At 32.7% G+C, this 21,466-nt stretch overlaps 1 protein-coding gene across 9 annotated transcripts in view; it reads left to right on the plus strand.

Annotated features, from left to right (window-relative positions):
- DMD (dystrophin) overlaps window positions 1–21,466 on the plus strand; it is a 1,947,932-nt gene that overhangs the window by 860,895 nt on the left and 1,065,571 nt on the right. For 8 of the 9 annotated variants that reach the window (XM_064483309.1, XM_031445593.2, XM_064483311.1 and 5 more), the window contains 5 exons: window positions 446–616; window positions 13,896–14,018; window positions 16,385–16,522; window positions 19,228–19,380; window positions 20,243–20,425. In XM_064483309.1, coding sequence (XP_064339379.1) covers window positions 446–616; window positions 13,896–14,018; window positions 16,385–16,522; window positions 19,228–19,380; window positions 20,243–20,425 — 768 coding nt within the window. The remainder of the gene's footprint in view (window positions 1–445; window positions 617–13,895; window positions 14,019–16,384; window positions 16,523–19,227; window positions 19,381–20,242; window positions 20,426–21,466) is intronic. The other variant, XM_064483310.1, reaches the window with a different exon arrangement.

Genomic DNA, 21,466 nt, shown 5'->3' on the forward strand with positions numbered 1-21,466 from the left:
AGAAAAAGTGAACTACCAGGAAGGAATAGAAAATTGTTCTTCAGCTACCTTCCTTCATAAGCACATACTAAGGTTGTTCCACAGCTATGAAATTCAGTGAAGACAGGGTAAGATAAGACTAAGTATAAAATACTGTGATGGTTGCAGGCAACACAGAAAAGTCAGGAAAATATCCCTTGTACTTCCTCAGACTAAGTAAATACTTCAAATAAACACAGATCAGACTTAAGCTGGGACAGTGACCTATTTTCCTGAGATTGCACACATTCTCACTCTATTCCTGTTTTATGGAAGTTGGCTTTTTTCTTCTCTCTGTTTTCTCTGCATGTGTTCTTTCTCTTTCTCTTTCTCCCCCTCCTCCATCTCTCTTTCACTCTCTTTTGCTCTCTTTCAACTTCCATTTAATTACTAACTTCAAGCCCTGTCTCTTGCTCATGGAATATAGCGTTTAAAGGCTGAATTGAATGACATGCGCCCAAAGGTGGACTCCACGCGTGACCAAGCAGCAAACTTGATGGCAAACCGCGGCGACCACTGCAGGAAAGTAATAGAGCCCAAAATCTCAGAGCTCAACCATCGATTCGCAGCCATTTCTCACAGAATTAAGACTGGAAAGGTAGGAAGATCTGCTCCAAGGTGGAAACTAGTGATAAATGATCTCTTGCGAAGGTTGCGCAATACTCTGAAGGGGGCAAGCCACCCCTACAGCAAGGTTTTCAAAAAGAAAGTGAAGGCCAAAATGTATTTAAGGAAATTTTACCGCTGAATCTCATGGGAGATAAATCTCTCGCCCCTTTTCCCTCCCTCTCCCACCCATCACGCTTGTCTTTTTTTGTTTTTCTTTTTCATGGCACAGCTACTCTAGAACTGCATTCTGCACTGGTTTACATATGTACTTTCAGGGGTAGCCTACAGCAAAGTAATAAATAGCATGCTGCAGGCCAACAACAACAAAGCACAAAAACATACAGCTAAAGAAAGCATTACTGACATATTTTGCAAAATATAATATTGCTTGTGTATAATACAGATGAAATATTCTAATGGGGTCTTGTACATCTTCTGCATGATCTAGGGTTTTTGTACATCTTTACTGGTTGTGCACAAGTGTGTATGTGTGTGTAATTAACTTGCTCTTGCTAGTTCCCGATACTTAATGTGATAAAATCTATTAGATTATAATGACATGCAAGCCATGAAAACCAATAATTGCAAAGCTTACATATCCTAATTTTTGTAATTTTATATGTCTATTTATATTTATTTCATGAAGAACCAGGGGATGTCGAACTTTCGCATGATAACCCTTTATATTTGTGTAATGTTTGGTGAAGACAAAATCTTATCTAATAGGTAACTTGCCAGAATATATAAATACAGTATTATAGAATTCCAGCTCCTTAGGGAAGTGTCAGAATGCAAGAAATTACCTCCAAAATTTATAAAATGTAGTTTGACACATTTTTCAATATATATTTTATGTTTTCAAATAAAAAAATGTATGTAAAAAATACATGTATTTACATATACAAATAATTGCTAGAAATAATCTTAAATTAGAAAAACACTGAAATATTTGTGAGAAAATATGATGTAATATATCAGGTAAGTTTTGAATCCTGGAATAGGAGAATATGTTTGAAAGATATTTTGATAACTATAGACTCCCAATAATAGCATGATTTACAGTTGCTGCATGTTCTAAGGCATTACATTGTATCACTGTTGCATATAATAGCACATATTTAAAGGAATTTCTAAAATATATGGAATATGATAGGAATTTTAAAGACATTATGCACGTGAAACATAGTTATCTTTCAAACTTCACCTTCCCAAAGCAAAGACGTATTAGCTTACCTTAATTCATTGCCTCTTCTTTGTAAGAGTTAACAAATTGGTTCTACTCGTTTATATATTATTTTAAGAAAGTCATTCTGACCTGAAAAATATCTGACAGGCTCTAAAATTTTATTTTCAGTTCATAGTTATTTTTTGTAAGAATTTATTCTGCTGTTTAAAAAAGACAGTTGTTTTCACTTCTGAAGATATCATTAGATGTGTAATATCTAAAAAACCAAAGGTTATTTCAGCCATCTAAAAGATGAATGCTAGTACTTCATTACTACGTTATGTATTTTTCCCATCATACTTTTTAGTAAATCACTGAACTATAGAATATTTAAGAGCAAACAGGGTATTATTTTCTTGATTTTTCAATAGTAGATTGAGATAAATTATGTCACAAGATTATGTCTTGTAGGTATTTTAAAATAAGTAGAAGTCATCTTGCCCTACAAAGGCTGACAGCCATAGCATGGCTGAGAGAAGTGTGTGAATTGTCATTCTGTATTCTGTACAGATATGTCAGTGTATTTCCAGACATCATGCGTCAGGTGAGCCACCTGATGCTTTTATTTCCCATACTGAAGGACAGCATACACATTTTTAAATCATTACTTTCAATTATATATTAATTGGCGACAATCACATTTTTACTTTGAAAGTCTTCTTTTTTCTCTAAATTGATAGAGACAATTGGATGCAATAGTGACCTCATTTAGGGGCTTTGAAGAGATAATTATGTTTATCATCATAGTGAAATAAAAAACATGGACATAAAGTATATCTGACATTTTACTTATTTATTCCTTGTGTCAACTAGTGATAATGATTATCTATTGTGCTAGTGAGTATGGGAATATACAAGGATATAATGTAAAAGGTACTTGTTCAAAATGTATTTGTCTACAGACACAAATTAAATACTTACCACAGTCGTACAATATGCTTAACACTAGTACATCTTCATGGAGGTGTCCAGGTAATGATGAGGTGGTCCCAGCAATCACATAGTGTAATAGGAAGAACAATGGATATAGAAAATTGAATTCTAAACTTTGTCAGCATTAGGCAAAACATGTAATTTCTCTGCCGTTACATTTCAGTGTTTATAAGATATGAGAGTTGAACTAGATAAGTTGTTTTTAAAAGGAAAACTATCCCACCCCCCAAATGAGTTATTATTTAGAACAGAATACATAAAATGGATAATATAATTACTGGATAGGGGAATTTGTGACCTTTTATCTTTGTCCTTCATATGATGAGGTTCAGGAGGTACAAGTTATGTGCATAGAGCATGGTATAAAATTTTGAGGTTAGATTAGTCAAAATTAGGAGTGATTAGTTAGTCCCTGCTAATTCTAAAATTTGACAGTCTGATGTTCTTTTGTTGATGCAATAAGAAATTTAAAATAGTGACTCGTATGTGTATCTGCTGATTAAGTAGGATAATTCTGGCAGTGCTGGAATTCTCAGGGGTGGCCTTTGATTTCAGAGTCAAGTTCCTATTATAGTAGGGCTTAGCAAGATAAGATTGAGTTGGAATATGATTTTCTAATGGTTGAGTTCATGGGTAGTTTTCACTTAGGAGAAAAACTGGGGGGAAAAATCTATGGTAATAGACAAATAAAAGGTTGGGAGTGAATATGGATAAAACTCAGTATAAAAACTAATTTCAGGATCCTTTTAAAGGTCACCTAGAAAGGGCAGTTGATTAGAGCAAAATTTTATCCTGAAAACTCACTGATAATATCTGGATTCACCATTTGATGAAGAATAGGAAATCTTTGTCTCTTGCAAGGACTGTCCATGACAAGAAATTCCAGATTCCAGAAGTCAATGTGCATTGGGTTCCTCAGTTCAGGTTGGCTGAGAACTTGCCCATCAGATGCAGTTCTCTGCAGTGGTCATTTTAATCATCAGTGAAGAGCAGTATGGTGAGAGGGGAAAGTTCTTGACCACAAGCCACAATACTTTGAATGTGATCTTGGATTTGACCCTTTACCTCTCAGAGCCTCATTTCAATCCAGAAAAGTGGTAAGATGTTTCCTGTCTTATTTTAACCTCAAGATTGTGGTGAGGATCAAATGATCTAAGATACGTGAAAGCATACATTAAATTTTTTTGTAAATTATATAAATATAAAATGGTTAAAAATCATTAATATCAATAATTATTTCCATCATTATATATGTTAGACTTAAATGGCCAAATTTTGAAGGTTGAGACAGAAATTGATGGGAAAAAGAAATGGAGAAATGGCTGATTTCTCTTTCTGGCCTCTGCTGGAATGAGTAGCAACCAAGAAGACATGTTTTTGCTATTTCCATTGCAAGAGCCAGCCTTGCAGATTATCGAGTGGACCAGTTTAAGAAGAACTGGAAAGTTCTGCTTGCTCCAAATGGGGTCCATAAAAATACATGAAATGCTACCTCTTCCCATTCTCTTCACCATTTCATTTAGGTTAATCAGTAGTATCTTATGGCTTTGAGAAAGCTTTAATCTCTCCTAATATGTATAAAATCAGTTTGAGAAAATAGCAGTTTTGATGGGGAGGGTCAGAATTATAAAGATGAATTAGCTTTAATTTCAGAACCCTGGGTCAAGTCGATGGAATCAGTGGGGAAATACATTATTCTACCCTTTTTGATTTAGGGCATCTGAATGTGGTAGCATAGCAGGATGGTAGTTGGGGAGATACTATCAGGAAAGGAAGGTGACAGGAAACAGAAGCATAGAAAGGGAAATAGGAAGGCAAAAATAAACTGACTACTTAGCCCTGTTCCTTATGGAAGTTCTACCCCTCTCCATCTTCTGAGAAGCTGCATTGGAGAGGAGAGTCAACAATTTGGGAGAGATGATACTTGAGGTAGATCTTAAAGAATTAATGAAGAAAAGGTTGACCAAGGGAGAAATCTGAATGAGCTCTTACCAACCATGTACTTTCAGTTCACAGTGTTTGGTACTGCAGTGCTTCAATCGCTAGGTAAGAAGTGATAGATTCAAGGAACTTACTGTTGAATCAGGGAGCAAAATATGTTCATGGATGCTGTGCTGAGAATGAGCTTATGCTGAGTGAATTTAGCAGCCACTTGAGCAATCTAGCTTAGTGTGGATCCTAAGACTGAAAAGTTTGATTAGATACAGTGTAGGGAGAGGTCATGACAACCAGACTAATAATTAATGCTTAATTCAGTACGCATTGAGTTTTGATTTTTTTTTTCATGAACTGTTGAAAGATTAGCTCAACAGTCGTCGTGGAGAGAATTCAACTGAATAATGACAAGAAGTGGGGAAACCACTTAGGAAGTCATTACAATAGTCTAGATGAAAAACAGTGACTGGTCTACTGTATCCATGTGAATGGGGTATCTGTGGAAATGGAAAGGAAGTGACAGTCTAAAGCAGTGACTCTCTAACATTTGTGTACTTGGAGGAAGTGTTGAAAAATAAATTGCTGCCTCCCCCAATCCTTGCCTGCAGACTAAGACTCAATAGGCTTTGGGTGAGGCCTGATAATTTGAATGGTTAACAAGTTTTCAGGTGATATTGATGCTAATAATCTAGAGACCACACTCTGAGAACCACTGGTCCAGAGACATTGAGAACTAGCCTAGAGTTCAATGATCACATATGAGGGCCAAGAAAATGATGAACTAAAAACTGACTCAGGAATTAGTACTAAATGAGTACGAAACTCTCCATATGTGTTTCAAGAATAAAAATTACATCAAGATATATTTGTCTCATTGTAATACTTAGTTTTAAAAGAATGTTGAATAAACAGACTTTAGCTAGCTATATACTATTAATATAGGCCAATTGCTTTGTAACAAAATTTTGTGAAGCTTAAACACATAATTTGCTGAGTTATATTGTGTTCTAGAGATTTAAAAATACTTCACTTTTCTGTGGAGCTGAAATGTTACATTATTGGCCATGCAATTGGTGAATTTGTTTTCTATGTCTTCAATTCTTTATTAAGATTTATATGCCATTGGTATTATATATCATACGTTCCTTAATTTCCATATGAGCCATATGGGCCTTAAAATTGCTTTTAAAATCCGTGTGTGTGTGTGTGTGTATATATATATATATATTATAAAATTATATTATATATCTAATTATAACATGAGATTTGAACAATCTGGCATCATGTATATAAATATTCATTATTTTATTGCTGTAATAATTATAAAATGTTAAGTTTTTTTTTTTTTTTTTTACCTCTAGCCAGTGTTAGCAGATGCAAAAGTAATTGTTCTTCGGATCAGAGACCTTTATATATATAGGCTATGAGAGAGCCAGTGAGTTTCTCATTTAGTGTAGAATTTATCAGTAAAAAAACACATGAATGGGTCTGCTTTATCTTAAATAGCGGTTTTATATGTGAAAAGTAATGTATAAATAATTTAAAGATAGTTTAGACAGATACTGTGGCTCTACTAAACATCAGTGGGAAATCCGTCTTATGAATATGACCTAGGATGTCAAAATAAGATTCACTGAATTTGAGAATTTTAATGGAAACTTATTTTTTAGTAATTACTTTTATCAATACAAATATATTGATCTTTTCCTCCTTTGTAGTCTATTTCTTATTTAATATGTTCAGTGGCAGAAGAGAGCATGGTCTATTAATTGGTATAGTTATTCTTATTATAAAAATATATTTTAACAAAATTGTCTGCAAAGAAATGATAATGAAAAGTATAGATGAAAACTTAGGTAAAAATTTGTAGGCATCACATAATTTGTAGAGTATTAAATATGTAATAATCACAGCTAAAATCCTCAAGGAATAGTAATTCTTAGTACCCAAACTTTGTAATACTCTACCTGTTAATTTTGTTTCACTGAAATAAGAAGTGAACCTAGCAATAGAATTTCTATTTTAACAACATTTTCACATTTATAATTTAACATCCCTATAACAAGTTTAGTTCTGTTGGAATTTTGATAATACGTGCCTTTTATAATCATTTACGATGTTTTCAAGGTATATGTTAATTGAGTTTGGTGAGCAGTGTCATTTGCTAGAACTAACTGGGTCTTATTAGCATGACATTTAAAATGATTAAATCTATTTGGTAATTTCTGATTGTGATCCTTTAAAAAGGAAAATGATTCATCCAGTCAATCAACAGATGCAAAAGTAATCATTCCTTGGACCAAGGACTTTTAGATATTTATAGGGGGCTGTGAGAGAGCCAGTAAGTTGCCCAAGTTCTCACAGTAAGATAGCCTGGTTAGAAAATGTTAGATCCTAGTTCACTGTTTTGTTCACTCCAAATGCTGACTCTCAGCATACATTACTACCTCTAGTTATATCATCAGATATTTATTGTTGGTCTATCATAAGTTAATATAAACATGTCCAATTTAACTTAAATTAAAGCACAATGATTTCAGTATACTTCTATGTATTTAAAACAAAAATAATTAAATAAAAACCAGAAACAAGGGAGGAATAAAGGGAGGTGAAAGGAAAAAAGAAAAAAACTGAAAAAAAAGAAAGTTGTCCAAAGTGTTATATGTTCTAATGCATCTGTCTCTTCTGTGTATTTTAGAGTTAAATCCTTTTTTCTCCTTCTCTTTCAGTTGCTACTACTAAACTCATGTTCTCATGAGGTATAGAAATATTCCAAGTTGCACTTAACAAAAAACAGACAGTAGAATAATTCTTGAACCACCAATATATTTTAACCAATCAGTATATTTTGTATCCAATTCTGAAAAGTATGACAATGCTATTAATCTAATCAATTCAAACCCAACAGGATGTACTGGGTAATGCCTCTTAATTAGCCTCACAGATTTGGAAAGTTACGTTTTCACAGTTTCATCTTCACAGTATCAAAGATAAATCAATACCTTACCTAATATCAAAGAATTCAGCCAATGAAATGTCACTAATCCTACTCAGTTTGTTTTATTTTAAAAATTATTATTTCTTATGTTTCTTGGAGGTTGCTCTTATGAGTTTAAAATAAATGAGTAAATAAATCTATAAACTACTTTTTCTGATTATCTTTGTTCTTTACAGATCTTTTCAATATGCTTATTTCTCTTTGTAAGTTTTCTTTCCTCTCTGGGTTTTTGATTTGAAATAACTCTTCATATCATATCAGCAGTATGTCTTTTCTGTATTATAGGATATTACTGGTCCTTAAAACTTTTATTCATTTTGGTTCCCGTGAATTATTCTTTATTTTTTCTAAACCAATGTTGTAATGATAAATAAATTTTCAAAGCTGCAGAATGGAAAGAGGAGACTGATTTGAAGCAATTTTACACCAATCTGTAGCATTTGGATTAATTTTCAATTTAGATTTTAGTGTAATTTATTATATTGGCTGTTTATCATGATTACTGAGATTACATAGTCCATATTAACAAATGTTTACTTTACTGTCTGTGTAAACACAGTCATTATTATGTTAGTGTATCTATGCACGTTTGAAGTAATATTTAACCAAAAGTAAGCTTACATTTTAAAAATGATAAAGTGTATCTGAGTAATTTTGAATGCTTTAAGTTACGATGAATCAATTTGTAATTGGTTTTGCTTTTTTCAGTCTTGTTGTTTATTAACTTGTTATATAAATATAAGTCAGTATTAACGCTAAAACTTTAACAAAGCCTTAAATTTAATTAATTCTAAATCATACAGTAAAGCACAATTAATAGATGTTAAGCAATCTGAAACCACATTAAAAAAAATCAAGGAAAACAAAGTGTTGTCTTTCTCAGTTTCTCTGTCTCTTCTTTCTTTTGTGTCCGTTTATCTATCTGTTTATTAAACTTCCCTATGTTTTACTTTATTTGTATTTTGTATGACTACACAGTCATGCTAAAGCTCTTACGATGAAAAGGTAAGTAAAACATTGTACAAAATGTATGCCTAGTTTATATTTTCTCCTGCAATATTATAACTCTTGTTTGATTCTTTTCTATGTATTCTAAAACCTATCTTATGTGCACTGTCTAATGTGTGATTTAATTGTGATTCTAGTTCTTCTTTGGTCATATACTTTGTTTAAAGTTAATAGAGGTAATGTATGCAAAAATTAAGATGATTTATCCACCATTGTTTTCTGTTTCTTCAAATCATAATTCTGAATTAAAAAGTCAGGCATTAGAAACTCTATATGGCTTAAACTTTAGTGACTCAAGAGTGAGCTATTCAATTATGGATACTTGGTTACTGTGCATTTTTTATATAAAATTTCATAAGAATTCCAAATTACAGAGAAAATAAAGACCAAAGAATGATATGTAAAACTTTAATTGGTCAGGAAAGTCATGGCCTAATGGTGAACCAGTGAACTCTTAAGTCAAAGCGATTAAAATTTTCCCAGCTCCTTGAAGAGTATTAAACACATGGATGTCAAATGGCTGGTCTCATCCTGCCAATAGCATAGCCAAAATAATTGAGTTGAGTAGTTATGGTTATTTTGGTTAGGGAAATTGGTTACTGGTTAATTTGATTTATCTACTGGATGTCCTAAAATTAGTAATTGAGGTGAGAAGCACATCTTCTGTTTAAAAAAAATGAGTTACATTTCCTATGGAAAATACAGAGTAGTATGAGATATGTTCTCAACTGCAGGGATTAGAAATCTACTGGTAAGACAAAGCATAAAGGCTTGAAAGTGAAATATTATATTCTAATATATAAGAGATACTGCAACACAACCTAGGATGATACATAAATGAGGAAGAGAGACTCCTAATATAACATGTTGAACTCATTCCCATAAATTTTCCTATTCCCAGAGAGCTTCCTGAAAATTCCCCTCTGAAAACATACCTGAATGCAAGTGAATGAGATGGACATTGTAAGAATTATCTAAATCCACTGAAATTTACAAAACAAAACATAAACATTTAGACTACTATTAGTAAGACATTACTCCTGTGACATACTTTAAACTAACAATCAACTATTAGTTCTTTTCAGTGTTGTGGTTATAATAGTTGCTATTGATCTGTCCTGTCCAATAAAGGAGCCATGGACCTCATATGGCTGTTGAACATTTGAAATGTGGCTACTCCAAATTAAGATGTGCTGTTAAATGGGAAATACACAGTGGGTTTTGAAGTCTTCATGTAAAAAAAATGAAGTAAAATAGCTTATTTATAATTTTATATTGACTATAGACTTATGTGAAAATGTTTTGGACTTAAGGGGTAAATATATTATTATAACTAATTCCTGCTATTTCTATTTGCTTTTTAGTATGGTAACTAGAACCTTTAAAATTACATATATGGCTTGCAATAATATTTCTTTGTAGCTTCATTGCTATAGTAAACAAAGCCCTTTGAATACAAGGGAGAGACTTTATTGTAACTTGATAAAATTTTAGGGACGTGTACTTGTGAAAAGTGTCTTATTTCTAATATATAACCTAATACATCATCATCCTGCCTCTGCTTATATACTTTCAGCAGTGATTAACTCACTATTTTAAAATTAATGCTTTTAAAAAAAACAAAACATTTGCAACACTAATCAGTTGTTCCTATCTTAAACTAAAATTCAAGCCCCAAGTATTTTCTACCCATTGATTCTGGTTATTCACTTTGGAACCACACAGAATAATTCTGATCCCTAATGCATAATGGTCTTTTTAACAAATGCATTATTTTGCTTGAATAATTAGTTATTCCGTACTAGTGTTTCCTAAAATCTATTTGTATCTGCTTACATTATTTTTGTACTTGGTGGTATCATGTTGTTGCTAGCGTTTTACCATTGATTATCATACATCGACATATAAAGTGCTGACCAGTCAAGTCTCTTCAATTTTATACAATAGAAATTGTGTTATTTAAAATTCAAGATCATTCAAGAGCTCCTTGAAATTTTTAATTTGTTATCCCATGATGAGCCTTGCATTCTCTTAGTTTTTCAGGAAATGTTCATATACGAGTGCCTGCTCTGTACTAAGCATGAATCTAGATTCAACAACAGAGACAAATTTCTCATTGTCATGGGATGTTTATGGAATTCATCCCTCTCACTGTGTGCTGTTTGCATAGTTTTTGGTCTACAAATAGTTGCTGTTGAAACCACTGCACAGGGCAGAACAAGTGCAAGGTTCTTTGGCATCCTCCTTGACCACTATCTACATTGATGCAGATTCATTCATTAAGTTTTGTTGTTCAGAGTGATACCACTTTATGAAACTGGAATCTCAATTTCTCCATGTTCACCATTAGAATTTCATGATTTTGTCAAATTACTTGTTAAAATAAAAATACCATGTCAAAAACCATTTATTTTATCCTTCATAAAGCATATGTTTTCAAACGAGGAAGGTCTTGAACTGAGCCACTGGATGGGTACAATTTTGTGAGGAAACAATAAGAGCCAGTATTTACTGAGCATTTATTAAATACCAAACAACATCCTAACATATTTGATCCTCATAACAGCCCTATGAGGTAGATATTTTTCTTATCTTCATGTTACAAATAAAGAAACTGAGGTTCAAAGAGGACAAATAACTTGCCCAAGATCCCATAGCTGGTAAATGGTGGAGCCCAGATTCAAGCCAGCCATTCTAATTTAGGAGCTTTAGGCTCTTTCCCTGAAGGTTAAAAACATTCTAATGGCCTTGAGGGAGGGATACCACAAGTTCACCAGTAGACCCGTAAGAAAGGTTGATATTAGGACCACTTAAATAAGGTTAGAAATGTCCTTGGGACAAGATTAGGGGAAGCCTTGACTATCATGCTGGAGTTTGGACTTCATTCTACTTGTACTTCTTGAGCAGAGAAATAATGTAATGAAAGCCATGGTTTGGGAACATATTGACCTGATCACAATGCACAGGGTAGAACTGGTGAGGTGGGAAGGAGATAATAGCCCCGAATGGAGGTTATTGCCTTAGCTCTTGTGTGAGGACTAAGATGGTATCTCCGGGAAAAGAAAACAAGTGAATCACGGTGAATGAATTGACAACTACTCGATACTTATTAGACATTAGAGTAAAGTTTTGAAAAATAACATAACTCATATTTTTGCGTGCATGACTCAGAAAATGGTCTTGTATTTATAGAACCAGGGAAGTTGGTGTTGCAAGAAATTTGAGAGAAAGATAATAAGCTCATTTCTAGACATGGTGAACTTCAAGTAAGAAGTCAGCAGGCTATTGAAGAGTCTAGATTGGAATTCAAAAGTGAGGTCACAACTAAAGATGAATATTTGGAAGATATTATGAAATTGAAGTTAAGTTCTGGAAGATAGTACAGTTTATCAGGGAAGCAATGTTGAAAAAGTGGTACAGATGCTCAGGTTCTGAGCCTTTGAAACTACTATGTTAGAAGTATGTGGAGAGAGGATGAGCTAAAGAGGAAGCAGGTGTAGGAGTAAAATATAAATCTGCCTGCAAATGGACCCATGCTATTTTGACATCCAAGTACTCAATTAAAGTTATTTTAAACATTATTTATCTTCATATGTTCACAAAATAATGTAGAACAGTGTCATTGATCTTACTAAATATTAGCAAATGTGAACAATTCAATAACAAAATACCTTCAAATTAATATCATGTAGTTATGATCCTCAAGGCTATTAATCTTTACTTTTGCAATACACTGTAAAATATATGATTGTAAAGTATAGAAGTATGTTAATAATATAGAGATTGAAACAACCTTTAAGTGCTTATTTATAATAACTACCAATCTGTACTGGTTCAAGAACAAATTGTGGTATTTCAAATTTCAAATGTTCATTAGGATTTTAAAAGTAGTACTGAAAATAAGTCACTTTAAAAAGAGGCCATAAATTCTTTCTGGAATGTGTAGAAGTGCCTAGAAGATAAGTGTATATTCATGTTTCCTGTGAGAATTATGTTCTCATGAATAGCATTTGGTGATTCACTTCTTCATTAGTAACTAAATACCTTCAGATATTTGTTTTTTCTTTGAACACTTATCCGTATTGTCCTCTTCGAGATGCTGTCTAATAAAGAAAGAGTAAGACTATGACTGGGAATGTGATGGGGAAGAGTAGGTGGGGACCAAACTTGATGAATACATCATACAGCCTTAGACAGTGAGTGGTTCCTGAATTGGTTTTACAAATGGAAAATGTTTAGCTCTGTAAGAAGATAAGGTTTCTCTATGCCACCTATGAGTTTTCAAAAGCCATCAGGTATAAAATATTTTCTAGTGGTTTAATTAAAAGATATCAAATGCAGAGTATAGCTAAATAGAATAAACATGTTGTTAACTGTTTGGACTTTAAATCTTGCCATTTCTTTTGAATATATATTTGATTTTCAGTATGTTTTCACTCATCACTCCTCTTCAGTTGGTTTCTGTAGAAAACAAGGGATTTTTAAGGTTTTTGAGACTATGGTCATTAGAATTTCAAAATCAACGAAACTGATATTTATATGGTTGGAAAACATATATTCAGATTTTTCATGTGAAATATTCAGGGTTCATTCATTTGAACTTTTTGTACTACCAAATAAAGCATTACTAAGGCAAGCTAATGGCATTGTTTGTCTTATGAGAGAGCATGCCTGTCAGTTTTGACATGTTAAAAATGTCATTTAAAATATCTAGGAAGATTTCCATGTAGTTTTTCTGAGGATAAGGAGGCCATCCTGCATTTCCACCTGATGTTACTATTATTTGATGAATGAGGCAATTTCTGATAAGACACATTTACCCAAATGCTATTTATATCAGAATATGTAAAATAAAATCATATTCAACCCTAGAATCTTAACAGTTAGACCAGTCAAATATATGGAAATTGACTTTTGTTGAAAAAACAGAATGATGAGTTGCATTACATTGCATGTGTGATTGTTTGGCTCTGATGATGTTAAATGTTTGTCTTTATTTGCATCCCCAGGTACTTTCCCAGTTGTATTTCAAAACTTTCATAAAATATAATATGGAAACATAATGTATGTCATTATTTTAGCAACAGGAGGTAGAACTAATGTATTTTTTGGTTTATATTTCTAATAAAAAGTAATTTTGATTTAAATTAGCACTATCTTTTTTTTTAGGCCTCCATTCCTTTGAAGGAATTGGAGCAGTTTAACTCAGATATACAAAAATTGCTTGAACCACTGGAGGCTGAAATTCAGCAGGGGGTGAATCTGAAAGAGGAAGACTTCAATAAAGATATGGTAAATTGGTTGTGATAAAAGTGTGAATGAACTAGGAGTGAAAATGAATCAATATTTGGAAAGAAATGAGATAACTCAAGTCTCCAACTAAATTCTCAGAGCATACCTTGTACATTTCGTGATTTGAATGTTTTATTACAAATACAAAGTATTCTTGTTGAACTGTTATTATGAATGCCAAATTACTGTGGTACGGTCATATATGAGCATTTACAGATTCTAATAAATTGCTTAGCAGTTTTGCTTTGACCTATGTTCAGAGAATAAAATGCAATGGGGGAAAAATGGAGTCAAATCAGAAAATAAACTAGAAACTTAACAAGAAACACAGCCATCATAGATGGCTGTTGTTTTGTGCCAGTCATATTTTTGATAATATAACATTTACTTTGTAGAAGGGGAGATTACACAATATACACATTGTTTATTAAAGCTTACCACAAAGTCGTTTTACAAAAAAAGTTGAACAAATAGTACAGTGCTTATCTAAAATATGCATAAATTCATGCTGCTTATTTCATGGGAGTAAAGAAATATAACCATGGGGCTATTCCCAAACTCATAACTTTCTCCTTCAAACTTGATTAATTTCAATGTGTCTTTTACATTTCTCTCTGGCTTGAATAGTTTTGCATCACATCCCTTTTCACTGACTTTTTTTTCCTCCCTCCACCTCCTTTTCACAATTTCCTTTCCCCTCTCCACAGCCATCACCTATATGGCATTCTTAATGTATATCATGCTAGAGATTTCTCAGATATATATCAATGATAAAGACTTCTCAGATGATGCTTGACAATGACATCAAAAGGCAATTTATGAATTTTAGATTATAGGCATATGAAGCAATAGGAAAATCATTTCCATTAATCTTGGTCCTCACTGTTGTCAATTCTGGCTTCCTGGAGTTGCCTAAATCATTACTTCCTGTGTATGGGGTTTGGTGGCCTTGCCAACCCAGCTCATGGAAAGAAAGACAAGAAGAGGCTTTCCTAGATGCTGAGTTACGACTACCTCTACTTCATGTCAAAGAAGAAACAAGAGGGCACCAAGGTGGAAAAGAGTCCTGCTTACTTCTTGGGCTGTTCACCACCTCTGCCCTATAGCCCTTTGATGAGGGGAAGAAAGTGAAGTGGGTTTTTTTGTTTATTTATTATTTTTGTCCTCAGCCCCAGGAAATGTTATAGACTTTTAAAAGACATATTTAAAAGTGTAAGGTCTTTCACAGACCATAAACCTGTATGTCTATGTTACATTATTTCACTAGACCAGTAACTGACACATCTCATCTAAAAATCCCATTTCCTCGAAAAAAATGAATAGTTCCTCAGTTGTGTGTAGAAGTTTAAATATATAATACACATTTAAATATGTAACACTGAATACCATGGGTGATGATACACACATACATACATGTGACTTTAAAAAAATTGTCTACTATGTGTTATTCTCTGCTCGTCAGAGTACCTTGGGTACTAATTTCATGGTGAACCTCCTTGATAGAAAGTTTTCATATTACTGAGTTGAAAGAAAGATAAGAAAATGGAGGTGAAAAATTACATGGTCACATATGCTACTATATTAGACTAGCACTTATTCAAATAATTTAATTTCAAAGTAAATAAAACAAAAATACTTTCTTGGAGCCTAAAAATCCAAAATTCATATTGAAAATGTTTAAGACTATTTTTATAATCCATATTTTAATATTTAATTGATTGTATTTATTTAAAAATAATATACCTATATGATATACTTTTAGAAATTAATTATCTGTACTATGACAGCAACCGAACACATCATTTTTTACTAATGCCCTAATATTTATCCTAAATTTGGGCATTTAGTTTATTTAAAGAATAGATTATGAGATAGAAATGAGTGTACATTTGAAACAACATTTTCACTTAAAAATGTGTGTGTTAAAATTTTAAGATATGTTATCTCACACACAGCCACATCTATATTCCTATGTGAATTAGTTAACATTATAAATTACAAGTTTAGTTTAGTTCTCAAACCTTTTCTTTAATTTCTAGAAATACACTAAAAATCAAAGTCAAAGAATGCTTTCACAGCAATGCACTTGTCTGAAATGATAAAGTACCTTATTCTCCCATCTTCCTACGTTGCCCCTAATCACATGTGTCCTTTTGAACTAGACAGGAGGAAACTTACTTCTTTTAAAAGCTAAAGTACAATGTATAAAAGAAAAAACTATGAGCACAGTATCTTATAATAACACTCCCTGAAAGTTTTAAATTGGATTTTTTTGTGTGTTTAAATAACATGTTTTATTATCTCTGTTAACGATGTACAGCTTTTTTAAAACCAAAATGAAGACTGTACTTGTTGTTTTTAATCAGAGTGAAGACAATGAGGGTACTGTAAAAGAATTGTTGCAAAGAGGAGACAACTTACAACAAAGAATCACAGATGAGAGAAAGCGAGAGGAAATAAAGATAAAACAGCAGCTGTTACAGACAAAACATAATGCTCTCAAGGTATTAGAGCTAAAATTATAATATACCTTGCCTGTGTTTTTTTTCATGTGTAGGAAAAAAATCTATTGTGCATAAATAAATTCTGCTTAAGAATCTTAGTCACCAGAAATACATTTTTTTCTGTTCAATATCTGTGCTTTATTTAACATTTTTGAGTGTTGTCTTTGATTTTGAAAGATGTGTTGCTTTAAACTTTTGGGATTTTTTTTTTTTTGGCTTAGACAAATTTTTCTGAGTAATAATTGAAAGATATTAACATGCATCATTCATAGTGTTTATTTTTAAAATATAGTTTATTTTATTTTTACTTTTGTCTTGAAAAATCTGCTTAACTGCCAGAATAACCAATCTGTGTATTTTTTAGGCTCTCTACTTCTGATATATTGTTGATTTTATTTAGAGTAGGTCCAATTTTTGGTACCCTCATAATTGTTTAATACTTAATTTTTTTCAATTAGCTTCATTTTGCCTTTAAGAGAGTCACTCTTTGCAACTAACTAAGCATCTATAACAGCCTAATTTCACTTATATAGGAACCCTCTAAAGTAATCTTAATGTCCGTGAAGAACTGAACTGGTACTCTCATGTTAACAAGCGATAGTATATAGCTTCTAGTACTCCTGTGACTCACCTGGATTTGTACAGGAAGGACAAAAAAGAGTACTGGTGTTTCTATAATGATATGTAGGAAGTTCTTGAGTGAGACTGGCCATGTGAAGAATTTTGTGAGATAACCTTTTATTTTTTAATGTGCTTTTCAATATTCACTGTTTGCATGCATGGCTGATTTTCTAATATTGTTAATTGCTGAGCTTTTCATTGTAAATCACTCTTTTAGAGTTATGTAGCCCTGTAGGTGGATCCACCTTGTAGGTGAATAGAGTCTGCTCTCTATATGCAAATAAGAGTATAAAACCTTTTCCCATATAGTCAGACAACCAAATAAACACTGCTGAGAATGTAATTACACAATATTGTGCCTGCAAGGAATCCAAAAGGGAAGTCTAATTGGCCAGCAGGTGTTCTGAAGGTAACTGCTGATAAATATAGCAAATAGAAAAGGCCTCTTCCCCAAGGGAGTATAAGAGCAAGTGATAATGTGCTCTGAAAATCAGAAAGCTGTGTAATTCACCCACTTCCAACTGTGACCGAGCTTTTAGAAGCATCTACACTGGTCATATAATGATATGTGTCCTACTGAACAGCAGTGTTTAACGGTTATCTGGCATACCTGTAAAGAAATCTCTTTAATGTCTCTAAATATCTTTACACATCATCTTGTGCTTAGGACATAAAAGGAGTTTCAGATTTTATGACCACAAGCCCTTTCTCTTGCAAAGATATAAGCTGTGTTATGAGTAAGGCATGGCTCAACTCTCATTCACGTGGCTCTATCTTGGTACCTTTGAAAAAAGCAGCATTCCATCTGGGTCATCTCAAGCATTTATTACCTCCACAGGAGGTTTAGAAATTCAACCAAAAATGTAAACTGCCATAAAATGTACATTCCCGATTTTAAACAAAATGGAGAATGAAATCTAGATCATTTTTTTTGAAAATATATGTTAAAAGCAATTAATGAAAATCTATTCCAGTTGCCAAACTAATCTCCCAAATTCAGTAATTGTTAAGTCTGCCAAGTGGTTCCAATTCTAGTCCTTCTGAAATATTCCAAAGAAGGTAACAACTTTCCAATGCAGTGAATATTTCAGCAGTTTGTTGATTTCATTATTTTCTTTTGTTCCAGTTAAATCTGTACACGAAACCCTAATTGCTACTGCTTTGAAGAAATGAAAGCTGTATTCTGAGCTCTGGTGTTCTCTTGTGTTATCATAAAATGACATTATGACAAATTCTGTTGACCAGGGAAGACACTGGGTGGGCTTGCAAGGAGTAAGATGATTAATTTCCCCCTTTTGTTGATTTATTAAGCTGCTATCCTTATTTATCTCATCAGATTGATTGGAAATCATGCATTTTCCCTTTTCTAAATAATTTTGCTATTTGGCATTTGGATTTGATGTAATAAGAAAAAGTTGGCCATGCAAGCCTTGAAAGAAAAAGCATTTTATAACATTTAAATTATCATTTTTATGTACACTCACAGATATACATTTTTTCACGTGTGAACATATATAGCTTGAAGCAATTTATGTGATAATGAAGATGACTTTATATTTCTAATCACAAAATGCTAATGGCCTATGAGAGTCTTTTTATAGGGATTTCTAAAATCATGAATGTAAATTGCTTGGCTATATAACTTGAAATTTTATTGATAAACCCAGGGCTGAAGATAAAAATTTCAGAATTTTTACCTATTTTAAAATTTAAATAGAAACTCAATAAGTCTGTCCAAGTGTGTAGTTAACGCCGTTGAGTTCACATATTAAACTATTTCACATACTCTCCATGATAATTGAGTTGACTCATTAAGAGTTAATTAAATACAACAAGATTTCTAAACAGGTTTGAACATGCTAAGAAAAAATACTGTAAGTGGGTTAAGGTTCCTTAGCTTTATGTAATGGATCTTGACGCATAAACACATAATTTAATCATCTATTTGTGTGTTTAGCATTTAAATGTGAATTTAACTTAAGGTGAACAAGAACATGAGGGACCCAATTATTTTTAAATAACTATAGCCAGAAGTATAATATACTTATATATTGATATTTTAATAATATCTGCACCATGAACAGGATTTGAGGTCTCAAAGAAGAAAAAAGGCTCTAGAAATTTCTCACCAGTGGTATCAGTACAAGAGGCAGGCTGATGATCTCCTGAAATGCTTGGATGACATTGAAAAAAAATTAGCCAGCCTGCCTGAACCCAGAGATGAAAGGAAAATAAAGGTAATGTTGTTTTAGAATGTCAATACCAGCTTTTGTTGCTACAGTTTAATTTATTTAACTTAACCTGTATGGATCATTTTTTAAATGTTCATGCTGTTTCCTCTATTAGTGTTCTCCCCAGTTTGACACATTTCTTTGTATTGTGTTTTGTTTCAGTAAATGTATTGTGTTTTTCAATTGACGTGATTTTGAATGAATAAAATGTTTTATTCTTAGACAATGTAAAATGAATTAAGAAATGCTATATGTTTTCTGATAAAATTGTAATTGACTTTGTGTATCTTTGTTCCAGATGAACAAATGACTTATCGGTATATGGACGACTTCTTTCTCATGTTAGCACATTCATTTCATCAGAGCATCTTCACACATCAGTGTCAAATCTCTATAGATTTATTTGCATATTGTCTGAAGATTTTTTTCTGTTATTATTTTACACTTTTTATTTTGCTTCATTCTCTGTTGAGTTCCTCAAAACTTTAAAAAGGAAATAAATAACTTAATCACTTACCCTCTAAATTATATTCTCTATGGATGGTCCCTAATAAATAACGAGTAATCACTCCAATTTGGATCTACCCCCCCAAAGCACTAGAGGAATTGAGAGGAAAGAAAAATGTTAGATCAATTTCAATATTTTCTCAGTTAGAATATCTAAAACTGAGCATCCAAAAGATAACTGAAATAATATTTGGATTCTTGGGTGAAGATGACAGTGATGGCTTCCATACTTGTAACTTACAGAAAACGACAATAAAATGATAACAACCTATGAAATTTCTGAGACAAGTATTTGCTACTTACAGGTTGGTTGATGTGGTTAGCTAACTGCCCTGGGCCCTGTATTGATTTTGCTCAATAGGAAATTGATCGTGAATTGCAGAAGAAGAAAGAGGAGCTGAATGCAGTGCGTAGGCAAGCTGAGGGCTTGTCTGAGGATGGGGCCGCAATGGCAGTGGAGCCAACTCAGATCCAGCTCAGCAAGCGCTGGCGGGAAATTGAGAGCAAATTTGCTCAGTTTCGAAGACTCAACTTTGCACAAATTGTGAGTTGTTACTGGCAAACCCACGTATGTGTTTGCAACTACTACTCTGGTAACAGAGGCCTACTAACAAAAGGAAAACAATTGGAGTGGGATTTCAAATTTCTAATATACATTCTGAAAGTGAGTAGTTTCCCCTCACTTTGGGCCACTGTCACACTAGTGGTTAATTTTTCATATTAAAAACCTAATAAATTAACAGATCATAGGAAACAGCCCCCTTATCAAAAATGAAAGATACATCTTAATTTCTTTTGCCACATCTTTTTTTCATAACATTGGCAATGTGAATTTGTCAATTTATCATACATTTACTTTATTTCAGTGTCTGATCCAAAAATACGTATTGCTTTCCTGAGACCATCCCATGCTAATTTTACTTTCTTAATGTATACATGATAAATAATATATCTTTTGTCAAACATCTTCTTATATCAACTTGCATAAGGCCTTATCTCATGGACTTGAAGAATATAGCTTAGTCCTCATACTGGCTTAGCTATTTAATGGGTTAAAAGGCTTATTGGAAGAGCCAAATGCCTAGTAGGACTGTTGATAACTGATAGCAGGTTGAAAAATATCAAATATTATGACTACTGAAATATTCCAAGCCAAAAGGAAAAGGAACAGCTGCTCTTCTTTCTTTCAAACAATTGGATGGAAATTCTGTGATTCTCTCTAAAAACGCAATTCATAATCGTAAGCTTGGTCTTCTTAGCTCTTTATTTGTAAGAGTATAAACCATAAGGATTTTCTAATGGATACATTTTTGTTCCTATTTTGAGATACTGTAAAGTGAAGCAGAATGGTCACCACTCTGTAATTATGCAAAGACAGCACTCCTCGCAAAAGCAGGATGTCAAAGTCTGGAAAAATGAGGCTTTATAATTATGTTAGGTTGACTCATATGAAACCAATAGATACTCAACCCTTATGACCTATGTCAGTGACCATTTCATTTATTTCAATCCATAGATGAGACTTCCTTGGCAATGTCTTATGTGATATTGTTGATTCCATTTAATATGGGATAAATGTTTAAAT

The sequence above is a fragment of the Camelus dromedarius genome, chromosome X (assembly GCF_036321535.1).
Source record: "Camelus dromedarius isolate mCamDro1 chromosome X, mCamDro1.pat, whole genome shotgun sequence".
NCBI lineage: Eukaryota > Metazoa > Chordata > Mammalia > Artiodactyla > Camelidae > Camelus > Camelus dromedarius.